We start from the raw sequence: 14,941 nt of genomic DNA, 5'->3' as shown, positions 1-14,941 counted from the left end.
ACTATTGGTGGGATTGTAAAATGGTGCAGCCACTGTGGGAAACACTGTGGCAGTTCCATACTGTTTAAAACAAGAATTACTGTGTGATCCAGCGTTTTCTCTTCTGGGTATACACTCCAAAGCATTGGAAGCAGGGACTTGAATATATTTGTCCACCCGTGTTCATAGCAGCATTATTCACAATAGCCAAAGGGTGGGAGCAACCCATATGCCCATAAGTGGATGTGTGGATAAACAAAACGTGGCACGTACACACCATGGAGTGTTTTTCAGCCTTAAAAAGGAAGGAATTCTGTCCTGCTGGTGTGACTCAGTGGATGAGTGCCTGCCTGTGAACCAAAGGGTTGCCAGTTCGATTCCCAGTCAGGGCACATGCCTGGGTTGCAGGCCAGGTTCCCAGTTGGGAGTGAGCCAGAGGCAAGCACACATTGATGTTTCTCTCCTCCTCTTCCTCCCTCCTTTCCCCTCTCTGTAAAAAATAAATAAAAAAAATTTTTTAAAAAGGAAGGAAATTCTAACACATGCTTCAACATGGATGAACCTAGAAGACATTGTACTAAGTGAAATAAGCCAATCACAAAAGGACAATACTGATTTCATTTACATGACTCCATTTATATGAGGTACTGTGTATTAGTAGTCGAATTTGTGGAGAGAGAAAGTAGAATGGTGGCTGCCAAGAGCTGAGAGGAGAGGGCATGGGGAATTACTTGTTCGAGGGGCACAGTGCTTCAGTTTTGCAAGATGAAAATGTTCTGGAGATGGTTGGCAGTGATGTTTTTATAACAATGTGAATGTGCCTTAATGCCACTGAACTGTACATTTAAAAATGGTAGAAATATGCCCTGGCTGGTGTGGCTCGGTGGATGAGTGCCAGCCTGCAAACCAGAGGCTCGCCAGTTCGATTCCCAGTCAGAGCACATGCCTGGGTTGGGGGCCAGTAAGTGGCACTCAAGAGGCAGCCGCACATTGATTTTCTCTCCCTCTCTTTCTCCCTCCCTTCCCCTCTCTCTAAAAATAAATAAAAATCTTTTAAAAAGTGATAGAAAGAAAGAAATAAATAGCTCATTTTAGAAGGGTGATTTTCAAATTCATCACTCTGTACACTACAGACCTCTTCAGAATTAAAGTAATGCTTTATGTTAGCTGTCTTGTGGATTTGTCCTAGATTTTGTCCATTTGCAGAGAGAAATGCGCAAATATGTGAACATTATGTAAATGCTGAACAGTCATAGGAACATTTTGTAAAACCATGTAATGTTAGTTGACTTCAGTGAGGAGGTTTGCTGAGAACTAAGGAAACTGGAAATTGCATTTGATATAAGTCGACATTTCAGTTTTGAGGTGTCCTAACCTGTCTCTCCGCTATATCTCTGGTCTCCCCCTCCCCCCCCCCCCCCATGAACTAAAACAAAAAACACAATCTGTTTCTCCATCTAATTAGATTGTCCTTTTAGTTGCTCAGGCTAGTGTGGCTTCCCCCGTCCTCTCTCTCTCTCCCCCACCATATTGAATTTGTTAGAAAAATAGATCTGGAACCTGACTACTTCTCACCACTCCCACCACACTGTCCCCACCTGGAGCCACTGCCTCTTAGCATGACCACTGCAGTTGTAATAACCGTCCAGATTAGTCCCCCTCCTTCCACTTGGTTGCCCCTCCCGTATATTCCCAAGAGCATCCAGAGGGGTCCCGGATGGAGATCACCGTCTTCTGCTCAAAGCCCTGCGGTGGTTTCCTGTCTCCAAGTAACAGCCAAAGTCCTTGCTGGACACCGCAGGGCTGCGTGACACCCCGCCATCTCTCGGACCGTATCTGCTCCTAATTCTTTCCTTTGCCAGGTTGGCTTACTCATGTTCCGCTGCTGGTCCTGAATGAGCCTGGGGATGGGCAGGGAAGAGGGGGGCGTCTTGGGCCCTGAACACTAGCTGTTTTCTCAGGAAAGCTCTTCCCTCAGGTATACTCATAGTTTACTCTCTGCCTTCCCAGCAAGGCCTTCTCTAGCTTATCTGAAACTGCATCCCTTCCATTTTTCTCTCCTTCGTCTTTGCTTTAATTTTCTCCATGGTACTTGTTCCTTTATGATACATACAGTTTCATTATTTATCTTGTTTCTTGTCTGACTTTCCCCACCAGAAGATAATGTGTGAGAGGGTCAGGGATTTTGTCTCGGCCACTGCTGTGGCCCAGTACCTACAACAGTGTCAGGCGTAAAGTAGGTGCTCAGTAGCTATCGAATGAATAATCTTGTTGAATGTGTAATCAAAATACCAGAAGGCCCTGAGGGACAGAAAAATGGTCCTGAGTAAGGAGCCTGTAGAGCCGAGGCCTACGGGACAAGCAGCACACTCCCCTGGCAGGGAGGGGACCTCTGCTGTTGCGTGTTTCTACTCATTCTAAAGCTCATCAGGTCGTGTGCCGGGAGATCCTGGGCTGTCCTTCTGTAGCACGCAGGACATGTGGCTGGCAGCCTCTCCTCTCTTCCGTGGCAAAGCCTGAGATGGGCCCTCAGCCTATTTGCTCTGCTGTTCCTTCCCATTTCCCTGGCAGCAGTAGCTTTGCGGTGATTTTTTGTCTCCCTCTTTACTGGACACGTGTTCATGGCTAAAGCATTGTCACTGAGATTCAAAATACTGTTTTAAGTAATCAAGCCTTGTGTTATAATCTTTCTATGCTGTGGGAAAAATTACAAAGTTATCTCTGCCATTGTGGCTGTCGTGTGTAACGTTGAAAAGAGCAACGGGCCACCTTGCTGTTTTCTGTATAGATGATCTGACCTAAATTTTGTACGTCGTGAAGTGCACAAGCAGTGTGAGTATGCTTCTTTCCCTTATCCTCACCAGCATTTTTCTCTAAGTAGGTGGTCCTTTCTCTCTCAGGCCTCGCACAGAGACAGAAAGTTAAGAGCAAGGCCAGATATAGTTGCAGTGACTTTCGCCAGGTACTGGCACATGTCTTTCTAGAAGTAAGTTCCCCGTAGTGATTTGTTTACATTTGAGAAAGCTGTCTGAAGGAGCAGGCCTACATCTAGCACCTGCTGGCTTTGGCCTCTGAGGCAAGTTATTTGCCCTCTTTAATCTGAAGTTTCCTCCTCTAGAAAAGGTGAACTGGAAACAAAAGAATCATTTGGGTTAAGGGGCAGAAAACAAGTTCAGTGCTTTGCAACCTGGTTAGTAAATGTGAGATGATATTAGGATAATGATTAATGTTCACATAGAAAATCTTTACAGATTCAGCCCAGTAAGTGCTTTTGCCAATAAATCATCCTCTGCTTGGCCATCAGCGCTTTTCCTGTTTAAATGATTGCATAACAGTGTTTTCACTGGATGTAACTAGAACACATCTGTTGCCCATTGTGTCTTTGGAGAGGTTCTATTTCTAGAACACAGAATTGAAAGTGGAATTTTAGAAGAACTCCAGGTAAACTGAAGGAAGAGCTTTTGCTTTGTTAATTTTGAGGAAATTAATTTAGGACTTCTGTCAGCAAAAACCCGGCACGGCTGGTTGTCCACTGAGTTTTCAGCAGTTGAAAACGAGAAGAAGGTGCAAAGCTATGTAAATGTAAATATTGCTAGTAGACTCCTTAGAGGGCTTCACTGAAGAATTCTGCTTTCTGGTTAATAAAAGCTAGTATTTCTGGTCTTCACTTTCTCTGCAGATGAGGAATTCTGCTGTCGCAGCTTCTGCTGCTGTTACTGGTGCTGAACAGTAGAAATACAGTATGTTTTCTCACGCGCATCGTAGCCTTTTCATTAGAGAGTCTCGTGTGTTTTCTAGTTTATTGTCTTTGGTTTAAAACTCTCTTGTTCATTTCCCATTTTCTAATGTGAGTTTAAGCCATTGCGCTGTTTTTAATTCTCAGTATGTGTATCAAAGTCTAGTCAGGAGACAGAAACCACACAGCATCTTGAACAGGGAATTGACTACTGATGGGTAAAGAGAACTCTAAAGTATGTAGGAATGGAAGATACAGGGAGCGGTTATACCCCTAGGACTCAGGTAGAGTACACGGAAAAGAAAATTGGGAGGAGTGCACTTCTCTCCCAGAGCTAGTTTCTTATCTTGGTTGTCTTCATTGGATGGTGAAGATTTTTCCTGAGGTGCTGATGTGGGTTAAGGTTGGCAAACAGGAATTGCCGTTGGATCACTGGGAAGCCAGCTTGGGGCATCGGTGGAAATGGCCTGGGAAGATGCTCGTGTGAGTGCCCACTAAAACATGTTGGGGTGAGTACCATTGTGTGTTCTGCACAGCAGCAGAGCACTATGGGAGCAAGAAGATGGAAAAGCAGACAGGAAGCAGGAAGAGAAGTCCCTTCAGCAGCCTCCACTAAGCTTAATGTCATGCCAACTGACAAAGGAGAGACGTTTAATAAGGTCCAGCTCCATCATCACAGGTAAAGCAATGAAGGGGAGAGTGGAGCTGAGACGCAATAACCCTTTGGCTGCTGTTATCAAGAGACTGATTGTGAAGTTAATTTTTGACAGTGTACAGTAATGGGGGGAAGAAGAAAGAGAAGAAGATGGTTAGAATATACAAGTAAACACAAAACATATATAAAGAGAAAACAGACAAAGCCTCACAGTTCTCATTTCTGTAGTTAGTCATGACACCATAATTGGTATCAATGACTTCCTTCTTCTCTTACCTGTTTGAGATTTCCCTTGCCCTCAGCTCATATTTAGGCATTGTCTCTACCAACATCCAATAGCAAGTCTGAAGCTGTTCCTCAAAAGGTAAATAGTTGTCTGCAGAAGAGAGTGTAGATTTTCTCCAAAATTCCAGAAGTTTGGGCTATGTTTCTCTGAATGGGGCATTTAGCATCCCTGTCTGTCATGGACACTTCAAGTATGTTGGGTTGGGTTGAAGAAGTACACTTACCTGTGAAATATATTGCCTACAACATTCAAAGAAGCCTCCTAAGTATTGTACCTCTTTTTACATTGTTGGTGATGTAACGTCATTCACTTTGGAAGGGAAATTTTGACTTGCTTCAGGCCATTTATTCTAAACCCTTAATTGATTAGAAGGGCCCTTGAATTTTTGTGGTTTATCTCCAACCCTCTTCCTAAAGCCTCTGTATTTGCTACTTTCTACTTCTCAGACCCAGTTAGTATAATGTCAGTATGGTCTCTGAGCTGTATGAAGGTAGAACCGACATAGCCCCGAGGCAAGGCTCACATCCATGTAAGAGTGAAATGCTCCTGATGGTCTGTGCCAATTGGTGGGGAAAAAAGACATTATCCAGGCCCCTATTTGCTCCAATAAGGGTGCCACATCTGGGGCATCAGCTGCCAGGTGGAATCATCTCCTGGGTAAGCTAGATAGTTCACAGCCATTCACCAAATCCTTCTGACTGCTGCGCAGGCCACACTAGTAAATGGGGAAGTGATAGATACCACCACCTTCGTTTCTTTCAAGTCTTTGGTAGTGGCGTTGAACTCTTCAGTTACCCTAGGGTGATGGTGTTGCTTCTGGTTAGAAGGGAAGTTCCAGTGGATTCCCAGTTAGCCCCTTCCATAGTGACCCTTGTCGTTTGGGCCAGCTAGTTGGTAGTGGAGAGCTAATATGGGAGTTTGGCCTGTTGTCAAGTATGTCTGTTTCCGGGTCATGTAGGAACTGAGGAAATAACCACAAAACAGGGCCACAGCGGGGTCCACTGTGAGTTGGACTTGAGCTAAGCACTCCACCTGTTGCCTGACTACCGTTAGCCCTTACTTTGACTGGTAAGCCACAGTGGCATTTTGGGTCCCCAGAAACTAGTAATCCCCAAAAGGTCTGGGTATTTCCTTTTCTCTAATCTGCAGTCACTCTAATAAATGGCCTCTTGGGAAGCTTGGAGGAGGATTGATTCGCGGTCTGTACCTGTGGAAACAACACAGGATCTTCCTGAGCAGGCTCTGGTTTTTGAACTGGCTTGGGTCTGGAACCTGCGTGGTAGGTTATGACTTGACAAGAATGGTTGTTTCCGTCAGAGGCAGAGCTTTCTCCTATTGCATGCACCCACCCATGTGTTGGTAGTCTGCCTGTGGAAACTGGTCAAGTAACTACCACACAAGATCCTGGCCAGCCGGGGCATTCTGATTACCTACGCAGCCCTGCTGCCTGTGTATGGTAGATGGTACCTCCTTGTCTTGGTGAGTGAGTGCTGCCCCCTGGCTCCTACTTTTCTATCCTTGTTGAATACAAGGAACCCACTGCAGTGGTGACATCCCCCATGGTCCTACCTCGGGGTTGTGACAAAGACTGCATGGCTGTACCATTGGAAAATTACGTGAAATTCACATTTCAGCGTCCATAAACACAGTTTTGTTGGACAGCCATGCTTGTTTGTTTGGACAGCCATGCTTGCCTGTGGCCACTTCTGTGCTGCAGTGGCATTAGTTGAGTACAGTTGAACCCTGACCAACATCGGAGTTAGGGGCACCGGTGCTCCCCCGCACCCCCCAGTGGAAATTCTGCATATAACTTGATTCCTCCACAACTTAACCACTGTCACCTGCTGTTGACGGGAAGCCTTACCGATAACATAAACAGTCTACGAACACATATTTTATGTGGTATATGTATTAATACACTGTATTCTTACAATAAAGTAGGATAGAAAAGAGAAAAGGTTAAGACAGTCACGAGGAAGAAAAAATACAGTATTGAAAAAAATTTGCATCTAAGTGGAACTGTACAATTCAAACTTGCGTTGCTCCTGAGTACTGTGACAGACTATATGGCCTTCAAAGCCTAAAATATTTACAATATTTGCAATATTCTAGTAATGATAGGATATATTGGCAGAAACCTAGGGCAACGTGTGTAGAAGTATATTCCAAGGATCTTCAACCAAGGAGGGTCGAATGTAATTCTGTATTGGGTGGAAGTGGCTCGAACAGATCACTGAGTTTGTGTACTGAAATTTGGACTCAACATGGAGTGACCTACGTTTAATGAGGTAGAGATGCCAGAGCTTCCCTGGCAAGACATAAAGGGAGGGACTCAAAGGCTTAGGCAGACAGGAACATTGGAGTGGATTGTGTATATGTGACCTAAATTGCACAAGAAGGCCCAGAAGACACTGCTTTAACTCAGGCACCAAGGGGAGCACCTGCACCCTGGAGAAGCTCTGCGGCTGCTTCCCTCTGCAGTACGTACCTGTCCCCCAGACCTGGGTCAGAGAACGTGCGTCTGTAAAGGACCAACACTTCTGCCTGTTACTTCATTTGCTTGTTTCTAAATAACTTTTTTTAAAAATTGGAATTGAATTCATAGATCCTTGTACAGAGGAATTTTTTCTTTAATGCACTTTGGATTTTGTTTGTATTTTAAAGGTGCTAGAGATGCAGGTGTGCTTATAACCAGAGGAGAAGTGAGGAAAGAAGGGATAAAAAAGCAATCCTAGCTAGGAGGCTGAAGGTCTGGATTGCAAGGGAGGTAATAAAGGGCATACTTGCATAAATGCTCCCTTAGAAGGGAGATAGATATAGATTTCTCATATTCTCTAGTGTAGCTATTTTATTTCAATTAAAAAAATTAAAGGTGGAGGATTACGCTTCCCTCGTAAGTAGGGAGGAAAGAAGTAATGACGGACTCACATAGTTAATTCTGCAGCAGAGGAAAAGGGCAGTGGAAGAATTTTATTGTCTCTGAAGTAAGAGCTGATACGTTGACAGAGGATGCTGGATAGTATATGTTAGAACCTCTCTGGAGAATGAAAAAGGAAGTTGTGTAAAGACACGTGTTTTTATCATGTACATTCAGTGTGATAGTAAATCCAGCATCTGGGCGGTAGAAGGAGCCACTGAAAACAGTAGTGTTTCCAGCTCACTTCTGCCAGTGTGGGCTGTATTCTGCGCTCACGGCGGCATCTTGTACCTGTGCCCACTCTAGGAAGCAGCCCGCAGGGTTTCAGGCTGAAGCAAAACAAGCATACTCTGTAATTGTTAGGACATTTCCAAGACAAGTATGCTTGTTTGATTTATAGTGAACCAAAAAGAAACTGTGCACCCAAATGTCATCCCTTTGTTCTGCTCCAGACCTTCAGTGAATGCTTCATTGTTTTCAGATATGGTTAGAACTCTGAACTCTTAAAAAAAGAAAAGGTCTCTCAGCTGTTTTAGGGATGTGAGGTGTTGTTAATTTCAAATCAGGAAGGTTGGTGGGCTGTTTTTTTGCCTGTTTAGGGAAGAAAGACATCCTAATATAGTGGGATGGGAACGTTTCATTGTAAAAAGTGGAGCAGGCTGAAAATCTGAGGAGTTGGCTTTCTTCTGTCACTTAAACTTTTATTTTGAAATAATTTCAAATTTATTTAAAAAGTTGCAAGAATAGACTAAATCAAAGAACTTTTGTATTTTTTTTAGATTTACCAATCAATAACATTTTACCACAGTTGCTTTATCATGCTATAGTATGTGTAGGGATGTACACGCACTATTTCCCCGGTCAGTTTTGGTTTTTAGCTTTGTAATAAATTAAGAGATTCTCACATGTGTTTCTTAAAGTGTCAACAGTAACTGAAATGTCATGTTCTGAAATTGCTGTCTTTTCAGTGCAGCTTGCTGGCCAGCATTAATTTTCTTCTTTTTCCATGTAATTTAAACATCATCATACAGTTTAACCCTTAATGAAATATTGTATTATGTATTTTCTCTTTCTCAGATGGCTACGTGTCTATCACAAAAACATTGTTAAGTCCAAACTGTAACTCTGGTGGCGAGGGGCAGGTATTGGTGGAAGTCGCTAGAAGAGTTATACATGAGTCTGTAGTGCAGTAGATAGGGATGTGGACTGAGAGGCTTTCAGACCAAAACTAGTATAATCCCTTCATGGTACAGATGAGAGTATTGAGGTTCAGAGTTATTAAATGGGTTCACTAGGGTCTCTCCAGAGGTCTGGGACCTGCGTCTTCTGCCCCAATCTGTGGGTTTGTTTTTTTTTCTGTCTCTTTACCTTTTTGCTTGTCTCTCCAGATAAGTAGCAGTATTCTCTATGGATAATGTCTGTAAATACTCTTAAGTCAGCAGTTCTCAAACTTTTTACTATCAAGACAATTTTCATGTTTAAAAATTAGGAAACTTTTGAGGGAGGTGAATATGTCCACCTTTGAGGTGATGGAGTACACACGTGAAATTCATCAAACAGCACGATTTAAAGATGTGCAGCTTATTTTTTATCCGTTGTTCCTCAGTAGACCTGTTTGTAAAGTTGTGAATGATCCCAAAGAGCTTTTATTTATATGGGTTATATCGGTATTTCCCAAACTGGATATTGACATTGAGAGACTTTTAAACTATTGTTTTAAAATAACAACAGTGAACTCAGTGTTAGTGTTAACATCTTAAGTACGCATAGCTTCCAAAATAAAGAGTGTAGTCATAAGGCTTGCGTTCTACATTTCTCTAAAGCTCTTTAATGTCAGCTGTCATAGAAGACAGCCACCCGTGCGTTCTGTCTGTCACAACACTGTCTGAGTTATGTATGTGACGAACTTCGCTTCACATATGTATGTCCTTCAGAGGAGGAGAATTTTGATAGTTTTTTCCCCCAGGTAACTGGCTATTCTTTTGATTTGATATCAAATCTTGGCAGAGGGTGGTTTCTTCAAGGTTGTTGCAATGTAGACTCTGAAACAATGAGCTTTTTGTATTCTGTTACACTGAAAGCCATTCGTTTATTTGCACTTGGAACGGATCTTACCTGATAGATGTATTCTGGCTTTGATACATAGATATTACTGCTTAATCAGTTGGTACTTCTAATATTTTAGTCACTTGCCTTTTCTGTTAAATGCCCCAGTTTCTGAAAAATAGAAATAGCCCCTATCTTTTCCCATTTTACTTTTATAGGAGAACCAAGGTATCTAGAGTGGTTTCTGTTGCATTATGTAAATTGCCCTTTGTTTTGAATTCCATTTTTCATTCTTTTACTGAAATAGATTCTGGGTTGCAGTTATGCTAAAAATAAAAACAAACCGCCCACATTTATTCTGAAGGCTGTTGCTACTGCAAGGGCGTTTGCCTGCTTTTGCTGTGGATTTTGGGGGAGGAAATCCAGGTCGGTAGCAGTGAATGAAGATGTGGGGGTGAGCCTGTCAGATATGCTCATGAATGACCGTGATGGAGGCTGGCTCTTCTCAGCCCTGCTCCTGAGAGCCGCTGTGCTGCAGCCCCTCTGTGCAGGGGTACTGACCGCTGCCATCCGCACCTTAAAGCCAGAGGTGCCCGTTCCTTCTCCTATACGTGAGAGAAAAGGATACCCGCTTCTCTGATTCAGAGTCACGGGTTTTTACCAAAGGGTAGGAAATGTAAGCAGAATCACTAGCCTTTTAAAGTTTATTTTAGAAATGCTAGATGGCCCTGACCGGTGTGGCTCAGTTGGTTGGGCGATATCCCACAAGGTGAAAGGTCCCTGGTTCGATTCCCTGTCTGGATACATGCCCTGGTTACAAGTTTGGTTCCTCAGTCGTGTGGAGGCAACTGACCGATGTTTCTCTCCCTCTCTTTCTCCCTCCCTTCCCCTCGCTCTAAAAATATATGAACAAGTAAAATCTTTTTAAAAATGCAGTGATAGGCTATTGTTTGAATTCTTTTGGGGTTCCTAGTCCTTTTTATACTAAATGTAAATCCCTTCCCAAGAAGTTTGCTATTTAGTGTGACCCCCCTAAATCACTCAGTCTAGAATAATGAAAATAAAATATCGCTCAGATATCTAAGCCCCTCTCTGACGATGTTCCTGAAGGAGTGCTCATCTAGGATAAATTGTTAGGTTTCCTTTTCTTCTCTTTCCCCAAACCATTTCACGTAGGTGAAGTCAGATTTAAATGGTGCTGTGAAAATAACAAGCAACCATAAGGGAGAAAATTTGCTTCTGGAGGCAGCCTGATAAGCTGGCTCATCATAAAGGAGGGGCAGTCCTGCCACTTCCCCTCCCAGTTTGCTTTGAGATTAACAGTAGTGGTATCTCACAGGGATTTTTAAAAAATTGATTTGAGAGAGAGAGAGAAAGGGGTAGAGGGGGAGATTGAAAGAGAGAGAGAAACATTGGTTTTGTCCATCCACTTATTTATGTTATGCATTCACTGGTTGCTTCTTGTATGTGCCCTGACCAGGGATCGAACCTGCAACCTTGATGTATCGGGACAGTGCTCTGACCAACTGAGCTACCTGGCCAGGGCCTCTCATAGCGATTTTAATTTGCACTCTTCTGATGATTAATGATAAGTTTATTTTCATGTGCATATTATCCATTTATATAGTTTCTTTGGTGAAAATGTCCATTGGAATACTTTGCTCATTTTAAAATTAAGTTGTTTTATAATTGTGTAAGAGATTTCTTTTTTCCAAGTCTCAGTTTTTTTATTACTAGATTCAACAGACAAAGAATATTTTAATAAATATATAATCAGAACAAACAATATAGGGAAACAGAAAATAAAAACTGTACACACAGTTCTTTGTAAGTAATAAAAAGTTAGATTGAAATAGCTATTTTTCCCGTATTAAATGCCTAAACACAGTTTTGAACAAACACTATATGTACCAATATTTAAGTTATATATAAGTATTATGTTTTTAATGTGGTAAATGAATTTGTTTAACTTACCTAATATAGATTGTAATTATAATTGTATTATGAGAGATTTTAATCTCTTCTGCATACAGGTCCTTTATTAGATACATGATTTGCAAATATTTTCTCCCAGTTTTTGGCTTCTGTTTTCATTTTCTTAATGGTATTGTTGAAAAACAAAAGATTTAAATTTTGATGTCCAGTTTATCAATTTTTTCTTTTATGAACTGTGTTTTTGGTGACACGTCTAAGAAATCTTTGCCTAATCCAGAGTCACAGAGATTTTTTTCCCCCTATGTTTTCTTCTATCAGGTTTTTTTAGTTTAGCTCTTTACATTTAGGTCGTTAATCCATTGGAGTTAGTAGTTGTTTATGGTGTGAGGTAAGTGTTCAGTGGTGTCTGTGCCGTTTGTGGAGACAGACGCATTCTCTCCCCCTCTGAACCACGTTGGCATCTTTGTTAGAAACCAGCTCTTCTGTAGGTTCTGTTTCTAAACTCTGTCTCGCGTTTATCTGGTGTGTGGTCCGTACCACGCGGTCTCCGTTACTGTGTGTTTATAGGAACTTTTTGCAATCAGGTCATGCAAGTTCTCCAGCTTGCTTTTTTTTCAAGTTTGTTTTGGCTTGTCTGTGTTTTTTTTACATTTCCATATGAATTATGTCGTGATGTTGTCGATACCTTAAAAAAAATTCTGCTGGGATTTTTAATTGTAATTGCCTTTATTCCATTGGCCAGTTTGAGAATTGTCATCCTCAGAATATTGAGTCAGGCATTTATGAACATAAGCTCCCCATTCTTTAGATCTGGCTTTTTAAAAAAAATCCCAGTGACTTGAAATGATGCTTTTGACAATTTTGTTCAATGTAAAGTTTTTGTCAAAGGCACTAGCAGGTATGATTGTGTTATATGTACTAGCTGTAATACTTAACAGAAACTCAACTCTAGTGGAGGGGAAAACAAGGGCACTTTGTAACTGTTGTTTCACGTTCCACCTGCAGGGTCTCCAACTGAATTCCTTGAAGAGAAAATAGCCTATCAGGGATATCAGAACAACCAGAACTGGCCAGAAAATACCAACTTTTGCTTTGAACCCCAGCAAGTGTTGAACCCTATCCAGGCTGGTAAGCAGGCTTGTCTGTGACTGCTGAATGCGAGCTGTGACGTACCCATGAGAAAGCCACAACCACCACTCAGATAAAAACATTTTAGCCCAAAATAGCTTGTGAAGCACAATCAAGGTGCGATTATTAACCCTGAACATTTAGGTGACCCTTACTCCTCGATGTTTACCTGGTCCTCTGTGAGGCACACATGCCTCTGGTTCTCTCCCTTTCAAGACCTGTTTTGAGTAAATTAACCTAAATTCATATTCATGGAACCTTAATGCTTACAAAAGGAATTATTATAATAATAGCACCATTTGGTTTTTTCCTTTTTATCGAATTTATTGGGGTGACAGTGGTTAACAAAATTATATAGGTTTCAGGTGCAAAGTTCCAAACACGTCATCTGTCCACTGTACTGCGTGTTCACCACCTCAAGGGAAGTCTCCACCCATCACCATTTAATGGCGCCATTTGCTGAGCGCCTATTTTGTGCCAGTGTGCTACAGCCTTTTTTTTTAATAAAGATTTTATTGATTTATTTTTAGAGAGGGGAAGGAAGGAAGAAAGAGGAGAGAAACATCAGTGTGTGGTTGCCTCTCAAGCACCCCCCACTGTGGCCGAGGGACCTGGCCCACAACTCAGGCATGTGCCCTGACTGGGAATCGAGCCGGCAACCCTTTGGTTTGCAGGCCGGCACTCAATCCACTGAGCCACACCAGCCAGGGCTCTATAGCCTTTATATACATACATATATATATGTATATATATATATATATATATATATATATATATATATAAAGATTTTTTTAGAGAGAGGGGAAGAAAAAGAGAAAGAGAGGGAGAGAAATATCAATGTGTGGTTGCCTCTCGTGCACCCGCTACTGGGGACCTGGCCCACAACCCAGGCATGTGACTTGACTGGGAACTGAACTGGCAACCCTTTGGTTCACAGGCCTGCGCTTAATCCACTGAGCTACACCAGCCAGGGCTATATACATGTCATATATGTTTCTTACCTAACTCTGCCAAATATATATTATCCTCATTTTACAGAATAGAAAACCAAGACTCATACCCACTTTTTATAAAATTCAAATTAATCTGTGGATACAAAAAGCTCAAGTGTATTTGTCTAGACCTGAAAGCGGTGGAAGGAAGGGCTTGCAGAAGGGCCTCAAAGCAGTAGCCTCAGTGCCTCCATGTCAGAGTTAACCGACCTGAGAGCTCAAGTTATTGTTCCCACTTATATACGGGTTGGGTTTTTGTTGCCATCAGACTTAAAACAGACACAAAGCTAATTTCAAATTAGTGAATGTTTACTGATTGCTTATCATGTACACTGACATTATTTCAATTTTTTTAACTTACTACTGACAACACACGTGTAACTAATTAATATTCATTGGGTGATAAGGAATGCTTTCTTTGTAATTGTATTCGCTGGGGCCTTTAATCCTTTCTTTACTCCAGAGCCCTTTAAGATGCACCGTGCTGATGGCCTGGAAGATTTGCTCTCTTTCCCCAGTGCACCAACCAACGCGGCAGCCTTTACACAGCAAAGCAGTCCCCTGGAAGACAGTTACGGTAGGACTTCTGCAACAGGGTTTATTCCTTAACTTGAGACAATTAACGTGGCCTTCACCCCATCACCTTTGAAGTGAACCTCTAAGCAAAGTCATGGTTAGGGGTTCTGCTGGGTCGGCGCACTTTCCACATCAGTCACAGGAGAGAATTCAGTCGGGCCGTCTGGGTTGCTCACCTCCTGTCATAGGATCTCGAATCCTATATCCTAGAGCCAGGTTCTGTCTGCACGTTTTACTACCTCATGGCCTCGGGCAAGTTTTGTCCTCCCTAAACTTCGGTTTCTTCATCTATAAAATGGGGCCAACAGCGGTTCCCACCTGAAAGATGCAGTGATGATTAAATACAAGTATGTAAAAACACTTTGCACAGTGTTCATTACATAGTGAACATTAACAGGTCTGGTTTATCAGTGAGTAGTCTCCTTATTTCTGGTTTTGTATAACTTTTAACATGAGTGTGGCCAGGATATTGGAGGTGAAACAAAATTTACTTCTCCTCATCTCTAACAAAAAGACAGGTTAACAAGAGAAGAACAGTTTATTAACACATGTGCCATACATCACACAAGAGGAAAGTAACTCAAGGTGGTTGTTTAGAGTTTTTGTTTCTGTAACATCTTCAACAACAACAAAAAAACAATAAATTTGTAGAGAAATGACAGGAAAAAGAAAGCAAGCTTAGGCTTCTAAG

At 42.0% G+C, this 14,941-nt stretch overlaps 1 protein-coding gene across 27 annotated transcripts in view; it reads left to right on the top strand.

Annotated features, from left to right (window-relative positions):
• MAP4 (microtubule associated protein 4) overlaps positions 1–14,941 on the top strand; it is a 133,912-nt gene that overhangs the window by 70,737 nt on the left and 48,234 nt on the right. For all 27 annotated transcript variants that reach the window (XM_045199973.3, XM_045199972.3, XM_053930315.2 and 24 more), the window contains 2 exons: positions 12,560–12,682; positions 14,138–14,251. In XM_045199973.3, the coding sequence (XP_045055908.2) occupies positions 12,560–12,682; positions 14,138–14,251 (237 nt within the window). The remainder of the gene's footprint in view (positions 1–12,559; positions 12,683–14,137; positions 14,252–14,941) is intronic.

This window comes from Desmodus rotundus, chromosome 8 (genome assembly GCF_022682495.2).
Source record: "Desmodus rotundus isolate HL8 chromosome 8, HLdesRot8A.1, whole genome shotgun sequence".
In the NCBI taxonomy this organism is placed as follows: domain Eukaryota; kingdom Metazoa; phylum Chordata; class Mammalia; order Chiroptera; family Phyllostomidae; genus Desmodus; species Desmodus rotundus.
The sequence above is the reverse complement of the archived record's forward strand: the minus strand, read 5'-3'. Positions and strand labels throughout refer to the sequence as shown.